We start from the raw sequence: 24,461 nt of genomic DNA on the forward strand, positions 1-24,461 counted from the left end.
TACTATGAAAATCTCCATAAAAATCCTAAAATACAGAAACTGTCCCTGATGTGGCTTTCACATGGCTACTCTAAGTCACCGTTTTGGTCCAGACAGTCTTAGTACAAGACTTGGGTATTAAAGGATGATTTGGCTTAGTATATCCGTAACAAATTCCTAATAATCTCTATCTCCAGTTACTTGCAGTTTAGAATCATTTTGTTCCTACTATAATGGAAATCTTATAAGCGAGCAGTGACTTCTAGACGAGTTTATGGTGGGCATCTGGTTATTAATAGCAGCCGATCCGAAAAAGCAGAGCTGCAGGATCCGGTCACTTTCACACATCAGTTTTTTATCATACGCGGTCTCTATTTTTTTCCGTTGGTTGGACCCATATTTGGTCCATATTTCAGACTTTATCAATTTTGTTGCATCCATTTTTCTAGTCTGAAGAAAACACTTCTTAGGTGGTGTAACTTATTAAACTGTAAAATATGGACAGCACATAGATCATAACCGTGCGCTATCCATTTTTTTCACGGGGTTATTGACTTTTATCAGCGAGTTTGGTCCATCAAGTAGATAAAAAATGGATTCAAGTCCTATTTTAATTTTTTTTTGGTGTGTGTGTGTGTGTGTGAATTGGTCCACGAAAAAACCTATAAAAAAAGTGTGAAAAATCTCTAAGGCTAGGTTCAGACATTTGCATGCCACAATATGTATATGGACTGCAGAGAAATAAGAGTATAATAACATAATCAACCCGATTCTCTTGCATCAGAGAATCTACGGTCGTGTGACTAGATCTGTAACGTCTGCCCTTGACCACAGACTCAGAATGACTGTTACGGACAGACTAGGGTTAGCCACCAAGTCAGTAGGATCTCAAGAAACCTGAAATCCCTTAACCTCGGTACAGGGATTTGGAATTACACAAGGTCCAAGAGATCGCTGCCTATGGAAGGCTGTAATCCAGGAAATAGTGATGGTCAGGTAGGGTCCAAACCAGAAGGCACAAAAAGGGACAAAATCGGCAGACAAGAGCGAAGTCAGGAAATCAGGCAAAAGGTCAAAACCGGAGATAGCAGAGAGCTAAATTGAGAAACTCCAGCACTCTAATAACCCCCCAAAAATAATGATGTCGTATTTATGCTGTGATAATTTTATTGATCAAAGTTGATGCAATTGTTGTATATTGCTGTATACTGGAGTGTCAACAGAGGTCTCTGTGGCACTCCGGTATACAGCAATATGAAACAATTGCATCAACTTTAATCATTAAAATTATCACAGCATAAATACGACTTGATTAATTTTTTGGGGGGTTATTAGAGTGCCGGAGTTTCTCAGTTTAGCTCTGTATACTGTTTTCTCCTGAGCACCTAAATTGGTGACACTTAGCCTTCATTGTTTTTCTGGAGATGGCAGCGAGGTACAAAAATGGCAGGCCGGAGAGTAGTCAGAGAGTAGTCAGGGGTCAAACACAGAATTCAATAGTAAGAACAGGACAGGAACCAGACACTAGAGGAAAACAAAACTATATCTGGCAGGGACCAGCAGACAGGAGGCGGAATAACACAGGTGTGGTGTCTTCCCATTGGCTGTAGCTGAACTGTGGTAATTTCAGCTGAAAGACACTCGCCACCTACAGTCAGCCAGTGGTACTGCAGGTCCCAGGGAAACCCAGCTTGCTTAGTGGATCAGCAGAGCTTGTGCCCACCAGAGCCACTGGCACCGACTCCTCTTCTATCACCAGCACAGTTCATGGTGGAAATATGGCAGCACTTGGTGACAGAAGCAGAAGTCGCAGGTGAGGACATGACAAGATCATAATAGTTCCAGCAACTCCCGGGTGACCATGGGCCTCTTAGCCACTTCTCTAACTAGTGCTGTCCTTCCCTGGGATGTCAGTTTAGGTGGACGGCCATGTCTTGGTGGGTTTGTTGTTGTGCCATACTCATTCCATTTTTGGATGATTGAGATTGGATTGGATTGAGCAGTGCTCCGTGAGATGTTCAGAGCTCAGGCTAATTTTAATAACTTAACCCTACCGCTTTATCCCTGACCTGTCTGGTGTGTTCATTGGTTTTCATGATGCTGTTTGATCCCTAAAATTCTTACAAAAACCTCTGAGGCCTTCACAGAACAACAGGTGGACTCAGTCACAATCATGTGACTTCTGGAGGCAATTGGTAAGGGTTTTATTTAGGGGTATCAGACTCCAGAGAGATTAATACCAATGAACGTCACAATTTTCAGATTTATATTGTTAAAATATTTAGCAAATCAAGTATAATTTCCTTTACATTTCATAAATACTTGCTACTTAGTGTTGGTATATCACAGAAAATCCGAATAAAATACATTTATGTCTATGGGTATAATGTGAAAAATGTGGCACTGTATCACAGCTAATGGTCAGCCATGGATTTGGGCTGCAGAAATGAGGCTCCATCATTAGTGCTGTAACTAAACATATCCTAAAAGTGTCAACTCCCAGTAGGAGACTGTGTCCACTGGGATCACAACCACTGAACAGAACTAATACATGTCTTAAAAGGCGTTGTTTCATCATGACAAGTGATTTTAAACTGAAGCAAACTGGGTGATCAGCTATGCCCCATAGACCTAAATCCCCATGGATGGGTGAAGTCATATATCTCCAGTGCAATATGCAGAAATTAATGACCAACCATGTAAGGCTGCATTCATATTTGGCCATAGTTCCTAAAATGCCGGATGGAAACTAAGGCCACAAGCACTTGTTAAGTATTTGGTGAGTTTTTTACCTCAATATTTGTAGCCAAAACCAGGAGTGGGTAATAAATACAGAAGTGGTGCTCGAGTTTCTATTATACTTTTCCTCTGATTGTTCCACTCCTGGTTTTGGCTACAAATACTGAGGTAAAAAATTTACCAAATACTCAACGTCGGCACGTGGCCTGATAGTAGCACTCTGGGTTGAGCCAAAAAGGCCACTTGGACACGTTGAGTATTTGGTGAGTTTTTACCTCAGTATTTGTAGCCAAAAACAGGAGTGGGCAAGAAATACAGCAGTGTTTCTATTATACCGTATTTTCAGGCGTATAAGACTACCCCCATCTTTTCCAGTTACACCAACGAACGACCGTTAACGATGGAAAATACTCACCAAATCGTCCATCGTTGACACGTCGTTCATTTTCAAAAAATCGTTGATTGTTGAGGTCACACAAACAACGGGGGCGGGTACGCTCGTAAGCGATATCGCTAGCGATATTGCTGCATGTGGCGAGGCCTTTAGGGCTACGTTCACAAATCCATGTGAGCACCACCCTCTGAGAGAAACACATTTTTTTTTCTCAGGTGTCATCTTGGTTTTTCTGATTTTTTCCTCATCTGTTTTTTTCAGGTAAATCGCCTGATCTTTTATTTTTATCCATTGATTTGTAACAATGGATCAGTTAAAAACGGATGGAACGCAGATGGAATTCTGAAGAACAAAGTCTGTCTTCATTGATCCAACTCTTTTATACAGATCTCCATAGACTTTAATGGCCGAGTCTGACACTCTATACGGGTTAGAATAGGATCTGCCCTGAGTCTCACGGATCGGAGACTTGGATCATTCTTTAAGGACTGTTTGACACGTCGTTGATTCTGGTACGTATGTGACAGTTTTTATACGTACCAGAATCACGGACATTTGCAGGCCCATTAAAATCAATGGGTCTGCGCATACATCAGTGATTTTTCACTGACCGTGTCTCCATGCGGTGTACATGCGTGTCCGTGATTTCCGCAAGGAGACATGTCCGTTGTTTTCTTGGCATCACTGATGTCCCACAGACCACACTATGGTGTGATCCGTGAAACACAAACCAGAAAAACACATACATTGAAAATAAAAAAGCTTTTTAAACTCACTTGTCTCCAGTGACACTGTCTCCGGCCGCTGCTGTCTCCTGCTTCCAAGCCGGCTAATTATTCTCATGCATATACATTTATGCACTGCACAGCTGACACGGAAGTAGCTGCAGCGGTGAGAAACACAGCGGCTGGACACAGCATCCAGGAGATTTCAGCACCATGGACAGCAGGAGCAGGGACAGGTGAGTTTATCTCCATGTACTATCCTGGATCACGGATAGTACATGTAGAACCCATGGAGGGACATATTCATTTTTAACACGTCAGTGAAAAATGTCTGTGTTTTTCACTGACAAGTGAAACAGGCCTAAGGCTGGATTCACACGATCGTATGGCATCGATGCGAGTGCATTGGATCTGATATGTTAATGATCCTCGGCTCCTGCTGTGCTACAAGCGTGACCCGAGTGTCATGTAAATGATCCAATCCTGCGAATAGGTCACAGCTGCGGAAGAGATTAATCTCTCTATCGCCTTTATTTTCAGCTGATGTGATTATCGCACTGCACTCAGATGTCATCCGAGTGCAGTCTGATGTTTCCCTGGCATCCATAGACTTGTATGGGTGCGAGTAACATGGCTCTCGCTGACAATCGCAGCATGCTGTGACTTTTTTCTCATCTAGAATCTGGATGAGAAAAAAATTGACCATCTGCTCTCCCTCATTGAATAACATTGGAGCAATATGAGATGTTCTTGCATTGCACTAATTCGATTCATACGGTTGCGTGAGTTTACCCTAAAACTGATGTTTGTTTGACACAAGGAAAAGCTACAGGTCAATATAATGTCCCAAAAAAACACACAGAACATGGTCACACAGATGTTTGAATATAGCCTTGTGCAAGGGATATTTGTGAATTTAGTCTAAAGGCCGCTTTACACGCAACGATATCGCTAACGGAATATCGCTGGGGTCACGGAATTCGTGACACACATCCAGCCTCGTTAGCAACGTCATTGCGTGTGACACCTACGAGCGTTCGCTAATGTTCAAAAATACTCACCAGATCGATGATCGTTGACACGTCGTTCATTTCCCAAATATCGTTGCTGGTTCAGGACGCAGGTTGTTAGTCGTCGCTACGTGTGACACCCCGGGAACGACAAACAACAGCGTTCCTGCGTCCTCATGCAACGAGGTGGGCGTGTCGTTAATGCAGTTGCTCTGCGCCCCTCCGCTTCTATTGGTGGGACGCTGTGTGACATCGCTGTGACGCCGCACGAACCTCCCCCTTAAAGAAGAGGTTGTTCACCGCCCACAGCGACGTCATTAGGAAGGTAAGTACGTGTGACGTGTACCTGCAATATCGTTCGCCATGGGCAACAATTTGCCTGTGACACACGAACGACGGGGGCGGGTGCGATCACTAGCGACATCGCTAGCGATGTTGCAGCGTGTAAAGCAGCCTTTACACATTAAAGGACTGGGTGCTCCATTTTCTATAGTTCTCCATTCCCCCTAATAGGGAATCTCAAACAGAGGAACCCCCTTGAGATGTTTGTATACCCTGATAATGTATATTGCCAGGCTTCTCAAGCCATATTCTCAAGTCCAGGATCTTTACTTGTCATTCTTTATATCTAAGAAATAATTGAAGAAAAAAAAGCAGGAGCACTAATTACAAGAAAAGTCACATCCCTGCATACATTTCCATTTACAAGAGCGGTAATAATGCTGCACTCACCGGGGATGAGGATGAGCATAAATAACACGACACAACATTTATAGGATGGCATGTAAACCCCGATGCCATGCATAATAAAGCAGACACAGAAGGCCGGCGCGATTCGCAGGTTGTTACTGCACACGTGATTTGCTCTCATGCCACTTCATTACCTTCCAGACATATTAAAAGACCCCGCGCATTGTTCTGAGGCTGAGATAATCCTCTTCTACAGATCTCAGGCCGTCGAGGGTCTCAGTCATTACGACCACTAAATATGCAGATAACATGGCCTCTTCTTCAGGGCTTCACCCATGCGTTCTGCCGCAGATTGGACCAGGGATATAGGAAAAATTAAACTTCTCCAAATGAAATATCGTAAGTCTCTCGGGGATTCACAGGCTCCGTTTCAGCAGATTTAAAAAAGGATGATGTAGCAGAGTTGTGTTTGTCAGTCATGAAGAATGGAAGGCATCAGTTTATTTAGTATGGTAGGTAATTGATGGTTTACATATGCCATGGTAGGCATTGGTGGGTCAAGATAGGAAATAGGGGCATTGGTGTGTTTATATAGGACAGAGTGGGCAATGGCAAATTTACATAAGACATAGTGGGTATTGGCAGAACTACATAGGACAAAGTGGCATTATTGCGTTTACATAAGACAAAGTCAGTATTAACAGGCTTACATAGGAAACAGTGTCCATTGGCAAGTTTACATAGGACAGAATGTGCCTTGGCAGGATTACATAGACCGTAGTGGGCATTGGCAGGTTTATATTGGCCGTAGTGGGCATTGGCAGGATTACATAGGACATAGTGGGCATTGGTGGGTTAATATACCAATTAGGGGCATTAGTGAGTTCTTATAGGACAGATTCGGCAGTGGCAGGTATACATATGACATAATGGGCATTGGCAGGTTTACATAGGTCATAGAGGGCATTGGCAGGTTTACATTGGCCGTAGTGGGCATTGGCAGATTGACATTGGCCGTAGTGGGCATTGGCAGGTTTACATAGGCCTTATTGGGTAATTATAGGTTTACCTAGGCTGTACTGGGCAATCACAATGACAGGTCATACTGGGCAATGACAGGTTTACATAGGCCGTACTGGGCAAAGATAGGCCATACTGGGCAATGACAGGTTTACATAGGCCGTAGTGGGCAATGATAGGCCATACTGGGCAATTTCAGGTTTACATAGGCCGTACTGGGCAATGACAGGTTTATATTAGCTGTAGTGGGCATTGATAGGTTTACATAGACCATAGAGGGCATTGGCAGGTATACACAAGATTAAATGGTCATAGGTAGGTTTACACTAGCAGGTTTACATAGGACACAGTGGGCATTGGCAGGACTATAAAGAACACAGTGGGTATTTGCAGGCATACATAGAACACATTGAGCATTAGCGGGCTTACACATGACATAATGGGCACTGGCAGGTTTATTTGGGACATAGCGGGCACTAGTAGGTTTACATAGGCTGCAGTGGGCATTGGCGGGCTTACATAGGCCACAATGGGCACTGGCAGGTTTATTTGGGACATAGCAGGCACTAGCAGGCTTACATCGGTTGTAGTGGGCATTGGCGGGCTTACATAGGCCATAATGAGTATTGCAGGTTTACAATCGACATAATGAGCATTAGCGGGCTTACACATGACATAGTGGGCACTGGCGGGTTTATTTGGGACATAGTGGGCAGTGGGGCATTTACATTCGACCTAGTGAGCATTGGCAGGTTTACAAAGTGGACATTAGCTTGTTTCCCTAGGACATTGTGGCCTTGGTGTGTTTACAACCATAATCATTATCCAGTAGTTCAGTGACAAACACAGCTCTGCTACATCTGTCCATGTAGCTGGAAATCCTCAAGTGAAGTTATCAGGAAGATATAGCTGATTTTGTGACATGTTGCAGGGACAATGGCTCGGGATGGGGCATTGGTTCCACTTGGTATGGTTTGTGAAGCGGAGTATGGCAGATTCTAACTCGCTGTGGCACTTATTTATGGATGTACGGAGACACGTTCCCGGGATATATGCATTATGTGATGATATCAGACATTTATAACCCAGAATATAGGAGCGGGGCAGCCTTAAGTGACATCAGCAGATCAAGCCTCAGCGTCAACCTACTTATAAAGATAACCTTCCACATCACTGCTCCTCTAATTTCCAGGCCACTGCGTAACCACTGGATCAAGAGCTTCCAACAGGCAATACATACAGATTCCAGAACGGAAAGCCCAATGCAGTATTCCTCCCTCTAATCCTCAATAAACAGTATTATAACCAAGCTATTATATGTACTATGTAACAAGAAAGGACACTATATAGCAGTATAAAGCTTTATATATTATATATACACTACAGCCTTGTACCATCCGCTGACAGCAAGCACTACATCTGCATTATGTTAATCCTTCCACCATTGTCTGTATGCGCTGCATATACTTAAGACCCTTCCAGATGATTTTGCAGCTATCTAATAACAGAGAGTACACAGACTATAGAAAGAAAACAGCCCGCAGCATAAACAACCACAATAAATCATATTATTTAGCTAATATGGCCCTGGCATAGGACGTAGCGCGAGACTATGTGCAATAATAAAACAAAAATAAATCACTTCTGCATTGGAAGTTTATAATCATCAAAGATCATTTTTATCTTAGTCGTTATATGCAAAATAAAAAAATAACTATTAAAAAAAATCATTAAAAAATTGGGAAAAAAAATAATCATTTAATTAGTACAAACATTAAAATACAAATAAATAAAAATGGGAAAATAAACATAAAAAAACCCTAAATAATAATAATAGTTTAAACAGTAGAAACATAAACATACAAATAAATAAAAATGGGAAAATAAACAATTATAAAAAAACTAAATAAAAATAAAAAAATAGTAAATAATCATTTAAACAGTAAAAAACAGTAATCATATAAACAGTACAAACATAAAAAATACTGAATAAAAATGAAAAAAACCTTAAACAGAAAAAACATAAAAAAACGAAATAAAAAGGGAAAAAAAATACAGTACAAACATAAAAAATAAAAAATAACCATTTAAACATAAAAAACAAAATAAAAATGGGAAAAGTAAATAATATAAACAGTACAAATATAAAAAAAATATACTTAAAAAATGGGAAAAATCTAATAATAAATAATAATAATATAATGTATAATAATATATAATATAATAATATAATTATATATATATATATTATTATATTATATAATAATAATACAAAAATATATAATATAATAATAATAAATATAATAATAAATAATAATTTAAACAGTCTAAAGAAAATTCTAAAAAATAATAAAAAAAATTTAAATCATGTAATGATTAAATGGTAATAAAATAATCTAACTACTGATTATGAAAAATACCTAAAAAAATGAGTTAAATAAATTATCTAAATGAGAAATAAATAATTCAAAATAAAAATAAATAAATAAAATGATAAAAATCATAATAAATACATAATACAATGAGACAAAAAAAACATAATATAAAAATAAAATGATTAAAAAAATGTAAAACATAAAATAAATACAATTATTAAAATAATTAATATTAAATACGTACAAATAAAATTATTAAAAAATCTGAAAAAAATATATACATAAAATGATTTAAAAAATCATAATAAATACATAAAAATATTATTAAAACAACTGAAAAAAATACATAAAATAATTAAAATGATTAAAAAAATCATAAATACATAAAATTAAAAGGATTTTAAGAAAAACTGAAAAAAATACATAAAAATAAATAAGTTTTTAAAAAAAATCATAATAAATACATAAATAAAATGAATAAACAAACTGAATAAATACATAAAAATAAATAAAATGATTACAAAATCATAATAAATACATAAAAAAAAGATTTAAAAAACTGAAAAAATACATAAAAATGATTAAAAATCCTAATAAATACATAAAACTAAAATGATGAAACAAACTAAATAAATACATAAAAATAATAAAATGATTAAAAATAATCATCTAAATAATAATATGGTAAAAAAAAGTGGAAATAAATAAATATATGTATATTTGTACATTTTATGTAGCTCATTGGACCATGTGGTTCCTTTTCGGCTCATGTTGCATAGCCCCAACCCCAAGAAAAAAAGTCATAAGGAGGGAGCATATAAATGGTATAATGCTACTTCCCTGAATCCCCCCCATGAGCGGCCTTGGTCTGCATTACATTACCAGGAAAATGTCATATTTGATTAGTCAGCAGAGTAATGGGAAGAGGATTTTGTAAGGTCAGAAGCTAACAAGTATTTATCCCCATGGCTTTTATTCCCAGAGTGTATAAAAGACGAATGGTCCGCTTTGCTCCATCACCAGTATCCCTTTTACCCACAACTTTACCGTATACTTACAGGCATTGGTTACAGCAAAACTGTTGGCTGTTTCTATGTTGTCTACGTGAGGAATCAAATTAAAAAGTGCTTCCGACTCGTTGGGGCTGGTGTTATGGAGAAAAATTGCTAATCGAAAAGCAGTGTATTCCTGATCTGTATTTCGGATGAAAAGCCCACCTAAAAAAAAAATAAAAAAATATAAAAAATAAATAAATAAATATATTGCACACGCATGACAGCATATAGCAGGCAGGTGCTATCGAGGCTGGCAGCATTCTGCTCCATTAATTACGGCACTGATATGTGACAAGTGGCTGGAGTTGTCTCACATTGCACATTATAAGTCACAGCTTTGGACGCGGGGCTCATTACACGGTATTTAACTACCGGTATATCATTCGGTGCATTATTAGAATTCAGGTCTGGAGGAAGCAATGGTCACTATACACAGGTTGTGTGCCGGCTCCGTCATATCCACCATATACATAGTCTAGACAGTCCGGCCATTATTAGCGGAGTTAAATAGAGTACTGTGTCCAGTTCAAGGAGAAGCACAAAAGTGGCTATGCTCGCAGAATCTCATTAACATCCCCCCCCTTATTGGAAGTACATGATGCAGTGCAAGAAATTATTGGATCCCCCTCCTCTAATGAAGGCATTATTATTGAATCCCCCTCATATAATGAAGGCATTATTATTGGATCCCCCTCCTCTAATGAAGGCATTATTATTGAATCCCCCTCATATAATGAAGGCATTATTATTGAATCCCCCTCCTCTAATGAAGGCATTATTATTGGATCCCCCCTTATCTATTGGAGGCATTATTGGATGATCCCCCTACTCTAATGGAGGTATTATTGGGTCCCCTCCTCTAATGAAGGCATTATTAGATCCCCCTCCTCTAATGAAGGCATTATTATTGGGTCACCCCTCCTCTAATGGAGGCATTATTGGGCCCCCTCTCCTCTAATGGAGGCATTATTGGGCCCCCCTCCTCTAATGGAGGCATTATTGGGCCCCCCCTCCTCTAATGGAGGCATTATTATTGGATCCCCCTCCTCTAACGGAGGCATTATTATTGGATCCCCCTCCTCTAACGGAGGCATTATTGGGTCCCCCCTCCTTTAATGGAAGCATTATTGCCCCCCCTCCTCTAATGAAGGCATTATTGGGTCCCCCTCCCGTAATGAAGGCATTATTGGGTCCCCCCTCCTCTAATGGATGCATTATTGGGTCCCCCCTCCTCTAATGGAGGCATTATTGTTGGGTCCCCCCTCCTCTAATGGAGGCATTATTGTTGGGTCCCCCCTCCTGTAATGAAGGCATTATTGTTGGGTCCCCCCTCCTGTAATGGAGGCTTTATTGTTGGGTCCCCCCTCCTGTAATGGAGGCATTATTGTTGGGTCCCCCCTCCTGTAATGGAGGCATTATTGTTGGGTCCCCCCTCCTGTAATGAAGGCATTATTGTTGGGTCCCCCCTCCTCTAATGCAGGCATTATTGTTGGGTCCCCCCTCCTCTAATGCAGGCATTATTGTTGGGTCCCCCCACCTGTAATGGAGGCATTATTGTTGGGTCCCCCCTCCTGTAATGGAGGCATTATTGTTGGGCCCCCCTCCTCTAATGGAGGCATTATTGGGCCCCCCCTCCTCTAATGGAGGCATTATTATTGGATCCCCCTCCTCTAACGGAGGCATTATTATTGGATCCCCCTCCTCTAACGGAGGCATTATTGGGTCCCCCCTCCTTTAATGGAAGCATTATTGCCCCCCCTCCTCTAATGAAGGCATTATTGGGTCCCCCTCCCGTAATGAAGGCATTATTGGGTCCCCCCTCCTCTAATGGATGCATTATTGGGTCCCCCCTCCTCTAATGGAGGCATTATTGTTGGGTCCCCCCTCCTGTAATGCAGGCATTATTGTTGGGTCCCCCCTCCTGTAATGAAGGCATTATTGTTGGGTCCCCCCTCCTGTAATGGAGGCTTTATTGTTGGGTCCCCCCTCCTGTAATGGAGGCATTATTGTTGGGTCCCCCCTCCTGTAATGGAGGCATTATTGTTGGGTCCCCCCTCCTGTAATGAAGGCATTATTGTTGGGTCCCCCCTCCTGTAATGAAGGCATTATTGTTGGGTCCCTCCTCCTCTAATGCAGGCATTATTGTTGGGTCCCCCCTCCTGTAATGAAGGCATTATTGTTGGGTCCCCCCTCCTGTAATGGAGGCATTATTGTTGGGTCCCCCCTCCTGTAATGGAGGCATTATTGTTGGGTCCCCCCTCCTCTAATGGAGGCATTATTGTTGGGTCCCCCCTCCTGTAATGAAGGCATTATTATTGGGTCCCCCCTCCTGTAATGCAGGCATTATTGTTGGGTCCCCCCTCCTGTAATGCAGGCAGGGGTTAACAGAAGTGAGGCTGAGGCTGTATGTGAGGATGCAGACATGCTGCACAACTTTCCAACCAGGATGGCACCACTACTGCAGAGGCAGTGCACACAATGCAGAGGTGGGCAGAGGCCTGGGGGGCAGCTAATGGGGGCTTATCCTCCGGGCAAATGGATAGGGATAGAAACACAGACAGTGGCTTAGAAACTAGGAAGCAAACAAAAGCCAAAAAACCTGTCAATCACCTGACAATGGGGAACGAGGTGGCAAGTTATCAATCAGGTAAGTTTAGTCATGCAGTGAATTGTCAGCTCTTGTGCCAAGTGCCATCTTACCTATCTGCACGCTGCTAGGAAAGGCTCCCATGGCAATGCCCCAAAATCCAGACAATAACAAAACAATCTGCTGGCAAATAATCCGCATCTTCTCTCTCTCTCTCTCTAGATGCCAATGAGAAGCATCAAGGCTGCGACCACAAGCTCAGGAGCGACGCCGGCGCGGCCAGTCTAGCAATCCATGGTGGGCATGAGGCTTCCCGCAGTCTCCACAGCCCCGGGAGAGCTGGTGTCCGGCTGGAGATGTGTGCACATGCAAGATGGTGGAGGCTGCACTGAGGGATGAGACATGCGCTATTATAGCTCACTCTGCCCCCATCACACACAATGGCAATCCCAGCACTGCTGTCTCCAGCCTCTCTGCCTGTGTCACTGCGAGCATGAATGGGGAGATGCTGCTGCTGCTGGGGGTGGGGGAGGGGAGGATGGGGAGGCTCAGGGGGGCTCAGACTAGTCTGCTCCTCAGCCAGGGCTCTCCACTGCAGCAAAGCCTCTCCCTGCTCCAGCAACACAGGGGGGAGCCAAGGTCAGGGGCTGTCTGCCCACCCCAGGCAGCCAGCACTGCCAGCTCTGGACACAGGTGCCTCCATCCAGACACTGGCTTTCTATGACTTCTGCATCCAGCAGTGCTCCTTGTGCCATTATTTATCTTGGATACATCAGATACATTGCTTCTGTTATTTGGCTGTGCAGCAAATATTTGGATACTTTGATAGCAGCTTGTATTCTGCAGCAGATTTGGGCTATGTTCGCGCGTTGAGTATTTGTGGCCAAAAAAGCACAAAAACGCAGCGTAAAAATGGCTGCAGAAATGTCTGCATCTCTTGGCAGGAAAAATGCAGCATAAGGCTATGTGCGCATGCTGCGGTATTTTTACGCTGCGTTTTTGTGCTTTTTTTGGCCGCAAAAACGCACAAAATGCAGCTAAAAAAAAGTTGCGTGCGGACAGCAAAAATGAAAAGTCATATACTTTGCTGGGAAAGTAAAGTCATGCAGTTTGGAGCCCAAAAACGCAAAGATGCACCATTTGTGGTCCCAAAGAAACGCACCTGCTGCAAAAACGCATCAAAAAAAGCATGCATTTTTCACGCTTTTTGGCTATGTTCACACGCGACATCTTTTTTGACAGTACCTTGAGTGCATCTTAAAATGCACCAAAAACGCAATGTGTTTTTACCACGTTTTTGATGGGTTTTTACCGTGTTTTGCCCAATGCATTTTTTTTTAAGTCAAATCTATTGATTGGAAGAGCTCAAGAACGCGGTAAGGCTATGTGCGCACTATGACATTTTTGCACTTCTCAAAAACGCTGCGTTTTTGGCTGCAAAAAACGCACAAAAACGCAGCAAAACGCAGCCAAAAACGGAGCAAAACAGGCAAAAATGCAGCGGTAAAAACGCATGCATTTTTTTTACCGCGTTTTGGTGCGTTTTGCTGCGTTTTTGATCACTGCGTTTAGCTGCTTTTTCCAATGCATTGCATGGGTGAAAAACGCAGGAAAGAATTGACATTTCCATTTTTTTTTTTAGCTCCAAAACGCAGCTAAAAAAAAAAAAAAGCACCGTGTGGACAGCAAAAATGAAAACTCAGACTTTGCTGGGGAAGCAAAATCATGCAGACCAAAAACGCACCCAAAAAGCACGCATAAACGCCACGAAAAACGCTCAGTGTGCACATATTTTGTGCATCTTTTGCTGCATCTTTGATCTATGTGCGCACTGAGCATTTTTTAGATGCTGTTTTTTTTGCGTTTTTGGCCTCAAAAACACAAAAAATGCACTGCAGCAAAAACGCACCAGTAAAAAACGCGTGCGTGTTTACCACCTTTCGGTGCCTTTTTCGCTGCGTTTTGCGGCGTTTTTGATCACTGCGTTTTGATGCGTTTTTCCAATGCATTGCATTGGTGAAAAACACAGGAAAAAATTGACGTCCATTTTTTTTTAGCTCCAAAACGCAGCTAAAAAAAAAGCACAACAAAAATGAAAAGTCACAGACTTTGCTGGGTAAGCAAAGTCATGCAGTTTTAAGACCAAAACGCACCCGAAAAACGCTCAGTGCGCACATCTTTTGTGCATCTTTTGCTGCATCTTTGGGCTATGTGCGCACTGAGCTTTTTTTGAGTTTTTGGCCGAAAAAACGCACAAAAACACACCTGCAGCAAAAACGCACCGGTAAAAAACGCATGCGTTTTTACTGCCTTTCGGTGCTTGTTTGGCTGTGTTTTTGATCACTGCGTTTTGATGCGTTTTTCCAATCCATTGAATGGGTGAAGAACGCAGGAAAGAATTGACATGTCCATTTTTTTTAGCTCAAAAACGCAGCTTAAAAAAAAAAGCTGTGTGTGGACAGCAAAAATGAAAAGTCATAGACTTTGCTGGTTAAGCAAAGTTATGGCGTTTTGAGCCCAAAAATTCACCCAAAAAACACGTAAAAACACTCAGTGCACACATAGCCTTAGGCTATGTTCACACACTGGATCTTTTCTTAACCACAAAGATGCAGCGTTTTTGGTCCCAAAAAAACGCACCTGCAGCAAAAACGCATAAAAAAAACCGCATGCATTTTTCACGCTTTTTGCCTATGTTCACACGCAGCATCTTTTTTGTCAGTACATCCTTGAGTGCATCTTGTAATGCACCGAAATCGCATAAAAAACGCAATGTGTTTTTACCTCGTTTTTGACGCGTTTGTACCATGTGTTGCCCAATGTGGTTTTTTAAGTCAAAGCCATTGACTGGAGGGCTCAAAAAAACGCTGCAAAAAGACTTGACGTTCTGCATCTTCAAAAACACAGCCAAGATGCAGCCAACAAAAGATGCCCGTTATGGACAGCAAAATAGAAATCTCATAGACTTTGCTGGAGGAAGGAGATGCATGCATTTGGGTGCATCTTTGTGACCTCAAAAACGCACCAAAACCGCAGTAAAAGATGCCCTGTGTGAACATAGCTTAAAAAGGCTGTGAGCACAAATTGCGTTTTTGCCTCCATTTTTAGCAAATCCTGATTCCTGTAAAGTGAATGAGAATCCTGAAGTCTCGTGCACACCTTGAGTATTTTCTCCTTACAGAATTTGGTGCAGAAAATAATCTGCAGCGTGTCAATTCTTTCAGTGTTTTTGCAGCGTTTTTCACCCATTGAATTCAATTGAAAAATGCATGCAAAAGTATTAAAAAATAAGGCAAAAACGCATCAAATTGGCAAAACAAAAGCATAACAAATGCATGAAGAATGCAGTGTTTTTTCTTCCAAGAAATGCAGAAATGGTACTGAAATTTCTGCATCCAGATACTCAACGTATGCATATATCCTATGGCCTTGTGCGAACAGTGTGCTTTTTTTTTATGTAGATTTGGTGCAGATAGTGGCCAGATGCATATCCTTATGCCAGCAAAGTGAATGAGAATTTTGAAGTACAGTGCACATGTTGCTTATTTTTTTACTTGCAGATTTGGTGCAGAAAATAATCTGCAGCATTGTCAATTGTTGGTGCGTTTTTTCCTGCTTTTTTTTGTCCTTCCACTCATTGACTTCATTAAATAAATACAGGGGGAAAAAAACAGGCCAAGACAGCACTAAAACGCATGTGTTTTTTGGTGCATTTTTCTGCTCCAAATCTGGAACATTCACACATAGCCTAAGGGTATGTGCGCACGTTGCTTTTTACCTGCTTTTTACCTGCTTTTTTGCGGCTTTTTCTTCTGCGCTGTTTAATGCCAAAATGGATGTGTTCTTCTATTCAAGCAAAGTCTATGGGAATTTGGGTTTCTTGTTCACACTATGTTGTTCAAAATGCTGCCTTTTTGAGGCAGAACTTTGGTCAAAAACTCAGCTTTTCAAAGAAGCAACATGTCAGTTGTTTTTGCCATTTGGGTTTTGCACTGCAAAGCTGAGTTTTTGACCAAAGTTCTGCCACAAAAAGGCAGCATTTTGAACAACATAGTGTGAACAAGAAACCCAAATTCCCATAGACTTTGCTTGAATAGAAGAACACATCCATTTTGGCATTAAACAGCGCAGAAGAAAAAGCAGCAAAAAAGCAGCAAAAAAGCAGGTAAAAAGCAACGTGCGCACATACCCTAAGGCCGGCTTTGCACACTACGATATCACAGGTGCGATGTCGGTGGGGTCAAATCGAAAGTGACGCACATCCGGCGTCGCAGTCAATATCGTAGTGTGCAAATCCTACGCAAAAGCGTCGATATCGTATCATCAGTGTAGGGTCCGACATTTCCATAATGCCGGTGCAGCGACAGATACGATGTTGTTCCTCACTCCAGCAGCAGCACACATCGCTGTGTATGAAGCCGCAGGAGTGAGGAACATCTCCTTACCTGCGTCCCGGCTGCAATGCAGAAGGAAGGAGGTGGGCGGGATGTTTACGTCCCGCTCATCTCCGCCCCTCCGCTGCTATTGGCCGCCTGCCCGTGTGACGTTGCTGTGACGCCGCGCGACCCGCCCCCTTAGGGCTGCTTCTCACTTGCGAGTTTCTCGCAGTAGAGCAATGCGAGAAAATCTCGCATTGGAATCGGACACATGTTAGTGAATGATTCAGCTCTCATCTGCGATTTTTTTCTCAGTCCAAATCGGACTGAGAAAAAAATCACAGCATGCTGCTTTTTTGCGAGATTCTCGCACCATTTGTCCCAATGATTTCCTATGGAAGGGGATTAAAAGTAGGATCACACACGCGCACCAGCGTTCACATTTGCGAGTGTGGCAGTAACTTCACTCATTAGATGAATGTGACATCACATTCCCAAAGGTAAATTAAATGACACATGTGTAATAGCTTTTATATAATTAAGATGTTGCATGAAACTAGCATCGCAAACGCGACACACACGCGAGCAAAAAGCATCGCACTTGCGTTGCACTCGCACCTAACGTGAACTAAAATCAGCCGAGTATTTTTCAGCCCAGTCGGACCGATTTTACTCGCATAGATGTGTTTCCAGCCTTAGGAAGGAGGCAGGTCGCCGGCCAGACGTTGCAGGGCAGGTAAGTGCATGTGAAGCTGCCGTAGTGATAATTTTCGCTACGGCAGCTATCACAAGATATCGCTGCTGCGACTGCGACGGGGGCGGGGACTATCGCGCTCGACATCGCAGCATCGGCTTGCGATGTCGCAGCGTGCAAAGTACCCCTAAGACTATGTTCACACAGGACGTTTTTGCTGCAGTTTTCTTTAGCATGGTTTTTACTTTGGTTTTATGCTAATCCATGCTAATAAAACGCTGCCTTCACAGTCCCAGCAAAGTCTATGAGATTCCTAAAATCTCATGCACACGCCTGCATTTTTTTTTTCCTGACTGTCAACAATCTTGTTTTTTGCTGCGTTTTTGAAAGAATGTGCATGTCAATTCTTTCAGTATTTTTAGGCTATGTTGACACAGGGCTTTTTTCTGAAGTTTTTTCCTGACCAAAACCTGATCTTGTGGCAGGAAATCTTCTTTGAGCCATCTGCATTTTTGGTGTGTTTTTCATGCGTTTTTTAGTGGCGTTTTTGCTGCAAATTTGTTGCGGATTTGCTGCTTTTTTTTGTACAAAAAGGGTAATATCAATGAAAAAAACGCAGCAAATCTGCAGCAAAGAAGTGACATGCTCATTCTTTAAAAACCTGACTAAAAATGCAGGAATTTGACAAAACAGTCAGGAAAAAACCTGGTGGGTGTGGGTGTGTGTATGAGATTTCAGAAATCTCCTTTGCTGGGACTGTAAAAAGCAGTTTTTTATTAGCATTAATTTGCATAAAACCAAGGCGAATCTGCAGCTAAAAAACGCAGCAAAAAAGCCCTTTGTGAACATAGCCTAAGCACGTCAATTCTTTCAACGTTTTTACCGCAGTTTTGATGCATTTTTTGTTTTTTTACCCATACAAATAAATGAGGAAGTGAAAAACGGCAGCAAAAAAACTCTGCAAAATCTCAGATTATTTCCTGGCAAAACCTGAGGTTTCGCTGCAGAAAAAAACCTGAGAAAAAAATGCCCTGTGTGAACATAGTCTAAGGGGTACTTTGCACACTACGACATCGCAAGCCGATGCTGCGATGCCGAGCGCGATAGTCCCCGCCCCCGTCGCAGCTGCGATATCATTGTGATAGCTGCCGTAGCGAATATTATCACTACGGCAGCTTCACATGCAGTCACCTGCCCTGCGACGTCGCTCTGGCCGGCGACCCGCCTCCTTAAGGGGGTGGGTCATGTGGCGTCACTGCGACGTCACACGGCAGGCAGCCAATAGGAGCGGAGGGGTGGAGATGAGCGGGACGTAAACATCCCGCCCACCTCCTTCCTTCCACATAGCCGACGGGAGCCGCGGTGACGCAGGTAGGAGATGTTCCTCGCTCCTGCGGCTTCATACACAGCGATGTGTGCTGCCGCAGGAGCGAGGAACAACATGGGACTGTCGCAGTCGCGTAATTATGGAATTCGCCGATGCTACACCGATGATACGATTACGACGCTTTTGCGCTCGTTAATCGTATCATCTAGGATTTACACAGTACGATGTCGAGAGCGACGCAGGAAGTGCGTCACTTTCCACATGACCCCACCGACATCGCACCTGCGATGTCGTAGTGTGCAAAGAACCCTAAGGCTATTGTGTTTTTAATGCATTTTTCAGTGCAGATTTGTCACAAAACCTGAAGGGTTTCCTGATGCCATCAGTGAGTGAAATTCCTGAAGTCTCGTGCACACGGAGTATTTTCTCCTTGCGGATTTAAATCTGCACCATGTCCATTCTTTCAGCATTTTTACTGCAGATGTCACCCATACTAATGAATGGGAAAGATCTGCCTCAAAGCCGCACATTTTTTACACTGTATTTTTCCTGCCAAAAGATGCAGAAATTTCTTCACCAAATTCTTAACCTGTGCCCATACCCAAAAGCTAAGTTCCCATGATTGGAATTTGGTGCATTTTTCATGCTGCAAATTTTCGGCACCAATTTGACCGTTTTTTTCATTGCCTTTTTGACAGCATTTTTTTTTTTTTTTTTACCATGTTTATCTCTCATTTTGATATGTCATCTTTTATAAAACTATTGTTTTGGGTATATTTTTTTTTTTTTTTACTTAGCTTTCATTATTGATAAAGACTTATTCAGATTACATGCGTTTTTAGTGCGTTTTCCGGGGCAGAAACACACTAAAAACGCATGAGTTATTACTTGCTCATTTTCCTCATTTTGTTCAAGTCTATGGGGGAAAATCATACTTACCCTAAAAGAAGTTAACAGCCTGCAAATTTCAAAAGGTCAGTTCCTGCAGCGTTATATATTTATTTTTTTTGTGCAGGTATCAGGTTTTCAGCTCCTACATCATGCTGCTCTCTGATTACATTACAAGAACCCGGTCACAGATTTTCTTTAACCCCTTCACGAGTCGCGGTAATCACCACCGGGTAATGCGGTGAACCGGCGGTGATCCCTGCTCAAGTCTGCTGATTTGAACAGCAGACGTGAGGCTAACAGGCGCAGGTAGATCAGCGATCCACCCACGCCTGCTTGCCACTTACATTGCGCTGTCAAAATGTAACAGTGCGATTTAAATGGCCGTAGCATGGAGCATGGATCGCGCCATTCCCCGCTGCTATCGGAGACCCCGCGATGTGATGACAGGGAGACATGGTTGTCATGGTGGTAACAGGTCATGTGATGACTCCTGACGTATTACCTGTAAGAGCCAACTGAGCGCTGGCTCTTAATGCAATGATGCATTTTTGCTGATTAGAGCAGTGCAGCTCTGATCAACAAAAATGCACAAGTGTTCAGACTGCTGATCCTTACAGTCCCCTATTGGTCTAGTAAAATAAATTTTAAAAGTTTTTAAAAATATATGACAAAATAAAAAAACTAAAAGTACAAATCACCCCCCCATTTGTCGCATTGCAAATGAAACAGTTAAAAATTTTTTGATATATATGTATATATATATATATATATATATATATATATATATATATATATATATATATATATATATATATATATATATATATATTTTTTTTTTATTATTATTTATTTTTTTAATTTTTTTTTTATACACATATTTTGTATTGCTGTGTTCAGGAATGACTGATCTATCAAAATATAAAATCAATTAATCTTATCGGTACATGGTGTGGGGAGAAAAAATTCCAAACACCAAAATTACGTTTTTTGGTCGCCGCAAAAATTGTTTAATATGCAATAAAGGTGATCAAAACGCAGCATCTGCACAAAAATGGTACCATTAAGGCTATGTGCGCACGTTGTGTAATTACATGCAGTTACGCTGCGCTTTGTAGCGCAGCGTAACTGCATGAGTCCTGCGTCCCCTGCATAATCTATGGAGTTTGTGCAGGGGCCGTGCGCACGTGGCGTATTAGAGTGCAGCGCTTCGGCTGCTGCCTAAAGCGCGCGTTCTAAGAAGTGACATGTCACTTCTTCCGTGCGCTTTGCTGGCAGCCCCTGCTCTGTCTATGGGAGGGGCTGCACTTAGAGCGCATGGAATCGGCTTTTTTTTTTTCACTACGGACATTTTCTGCAGCGATTTGAAGCGCACGTGTGCTGTTCAGATCGCTGCAGAAATTTCTGCAGTGACTGTACGCAACGTGCGCACATAGCCTAAAAGTGGCAATTAATCAGTGAGCCCCAGATCCCAAAAAATGAGAACGCTATGGGTGTCAGAAAATGGCGCCAAAAGCGCGAATTCTTTTTTGGACAAACTTCTGAATTTTTGTAACCCCTTAGATAAAAGTAAAAAGTATACATGTTTGATATCTATGAACTCGCACCAACCTCAGGCATCACACGAACACATCAGTTTTACCATATAGTGAACACTGCTAATAAAATATCCCCAAAACAATCGTGCAATTGCACTTTTTTTTGCTATGTAACCGCACTTGGAATATTTTTCCCATTTTCCAGTACAATATTTGGTAAAATAATAATTTAATAATAATTTTATTCATTTATATAGCGCCATTAATTCCATAGCACTTTACATACATTGGCAACACTGTCCCCATTGGGGCTCACAATCTAGAGTCCCTATATGTATGTCTTTGGATTGTGGGAGGAAACCGGAGTACCCGGAGGAAACCCACGCCAACACGGGGAGAACATACAAACTCCTTGCAGATGGTGCCCTTGGTGGGATTTGAACCCAGGACCCCAGCGCTGCAAGACTGCAGTGCTAGCCACTGAGCCACCGTGCCGCCCAAAACTGATGGTTTCATTCAAAAGTACAGCTTGTTCCACAAAAAACAAGCCTTTATATGGCAAGAATAACGGAAAATTAACAACTTTACGGATCTTGAAAAAAGGGGAGCAAAAAAAACCCCAAAAAACTGAAAATCGCCCGGGATGAAGGGGTTAAAGAGATTTTTATAATATAGGTCCTTTTTTTCAATAATAATTTTTATTACTTTTTCATTTCTATTATTTTTTTATTTTTTTTTTTTTAATTAGGGCTGCTTCTCACTTGCGAGTTTCTCGCAGTAGAGCAATGCGAGAAAATCTCGCATTGGAATCGGACACATGTTAGTGAATGATTCAGCTCGCATTTGCGATTTTTTTTTTTTTCTCAGTCCAAATCGGACTGACAAAAAATTCGCAGCATGCTGCTTTTTTGCGAGTTTCTACTGCGAGTCTCTCCAATGCAAGTCTATGGGAGCGTGTAAAAAATCGGATGTCACGGGACGGCACTCACACCATCCTAGTGACATCCGATTTTCTAAATACATTTCTCGCATGTTTCCTAAAACACTGGAAATGAGTGATGTGTCACAATGTCTGTCAATCACTATTCTCTGTCAGTCGGTCTCTCCCTCTCGGTCTCTATTCTCTCTCTGTCGGTCGGTCACTATCTCTGTCCCTCACTCTCTGTCCATGTTGGTCTATCCCTCTCCCCCCTCATACTTACCGATCCCGGATCACCGGCGCGGTGCTGCACGGCGTTCACACTGCTCCGGCGGCTTCTCAGCTTTTGAAAAAGCCGGCCGCTCATTATTCAATCTCGTATTCCCTGCTTTACCCGCCCACCGGCACCTATGATTGGTTGCAGTCAGACACGCGCCCACCACGCTGAGTGACAGCTGCCTCACTGCAACCAATCACAGCAGCCGGTGGGCGTGTCTATGCTGTGCAGTAAAATAAATAAATAAAAAATAATTTTAAAAAATGGCGTGCGGTCCCCCAAAGTTTAATACCAGCCAGATAAAGCCATACGGCTGAAGGCTGGTATTCTCAGGATGGGGAGCTCCACGTTATGGGGAGCCCCCTAGCCTAACAATATCAGCCAGCAGCTGCCCAGAATGGCCGCTTCTATTAGATGCGACTGTTCTGGGACTGTACCCGGCTCTTCCCGATTTGCCCTGGTGCGTTGGCAATCGGGGTAATAAGGAGTTAATGGCAGCCCATAGCTGCCACTAAATCCTAGATTAATCATTGCAGGCGTCTATGAGACACCCCCAATGATTAACCTGTAAATTAAAGTTAATAAACACACACAGTGAAAAAATCCTTTATTTGAAATAATAAACAATAACAAAGACCCTCGTTCACCACTTTAGTAAGTACGCAAAAAACCCATCCTTGTCCGACGTAATCCACGAAGGTCCAGTGTCGCTTCCAGCTCTGCTACATGAAGGTGACAGGAGCTGCAGGAGATACCGCCGCTCCTGACAGCTCCACGCAGCAACTGAGGTGAGAAGCGCGATCAGCTGATGTCAGTCAGGTAACTCGTTGCCACCGCTGGATCCTCCAACAGTGACAGCAAGTCGCCCGAGTGACAGCGATGAAGTCACAGGTGAGTTGCGGTCACGGGGGGAGGATCCAGCTGGCCGTGGGTAGCCTGAGTGACGGCAGCGCCAATCGTGCTGCTCACTGCAGTCACTGAGGGGATTAGCGGTCACCGGTGAGTCCTTCACGGGTGACCGCTAATCAGGACGCGACACAGACATAGCCGCGGCATGACAATGAAGTCGGGTGAAGTTCACCCGAGTTCATTCTGATCGTGCGGCTCTGTCTGTGTCTGCTGTCATCTGCCATTCAGCTCTGCTACATGGCTGTCTGTGGCTGCTGTCAGCGGCCATTCAGCTCTGCTACATGGCTGTCTGTGGCTGCTGTCAGCGGCCATTCAGCTCTGCTATATAGCTGTCTGTGGCTGCTGTCAGCGGCCATGTAGAAGAGCTGAATGGCAGATGACAGCTGCTGAAAAAAAAAAAGGATCACACACGCATTGCACACGTACTGCAATCATGACAAAAATCTCAGGATCGCAGTGCAGTTGCATTGCACTCTGACCTAACGTGAGCTAAAATCAGCCGAGTTTTTTTCAGCCCAGTCGGACCGATTTTTCTCGCATAGATGTGTTTCCAGCCTTAAAGGAGCTTTCCAAAAATTGCAAATTATCCCCTATTTGTGCAATAGGGGAAAGTGTACTGAACTTTGTGGGTCGAACCACAGGGACACACACCAATCCCAAGAGAACAGGGTTGAATGGAGTGGAGATGCGCATGCTCGACGTCTGCTCAGTTCATTGACTATGGGACTACTGGTGGTAGCGGAGAAGCAAAGTACTTGGCTTTTCCCAGCAATCCCTTATACAATTAATAGAGCAAATACCAACATCTGCACCTCACCATCAGTCAGGAAGGGGATTTGCAGATTTGGACGTGTCATGCACCCAGGCTTCAGAAGAAGGACGACAAAGATGGCTGAAAGAGGAGACGGATGTACTGGAGAACGGAGACACCCATCCGACCAGTCTGCTCCGCACCGCCC

At 42.6% G+C, this 24,461-nt stretch overlaps 1 protein-coding gene across 8 annotated transcripts in view; it reads right to left on the bottom strand.

Moving 5' to 3' along the window:
* GRIA4 (glutamate ionotropic receptor AMPA type subunit 4) overlaps positions 1 to 13,223 on the bottom strand; it is a 552,658-nt gene extending 539,435 nt beyond the window's left edge. For 3 of the 8 annotated variants that reach the window (XM_075337450.1, XM_075337448.1, XM_075337449.1), the window contains exons 1-2: positions 12,688 to 13,223; positions 9,991 to 10,149 (exon numbers count right to left, since the gene is read on the bottom strand). In XM_075337450.1, coding sequence (XP_075193565.1) covers positions 9,991 to 10,149; positions 12,688 to 12,775 — 247 coding nt within the window. In that variant the 5' untranslated portion in view covers positions 12,776 to 13,223. The remainder of the gene's footprint in view (positions 1 to 9,990; positions 10,150 to 12,687) is intronic. The other 5 variants (XM_075337446.1, XM_075337453.1, XM_075337447.1 and 2 more) reach the window with 3 other exon arrangements.
* Positions 13,224 to 24,461: the final 11,238 nt, after the last annotated feature.

Source organism: Anomaloglossus baeobatrachus, chromosome 2 (genome assembly GCF_048569485.1).
Source record: "Anomaloglossus baeobatrachus isolate aAnoBae1 chromosome 2, aAnoBae1.hap1, whole genome shotgun sequence".
Classification (NCBI taxonomy): domain Eukaryota; kingdom Metazoa; phylum Chordata; class Amphibia; order Anura; family Aromobatidae; genus Anomaloglossus; species Anomaloglossus baeobatrachus.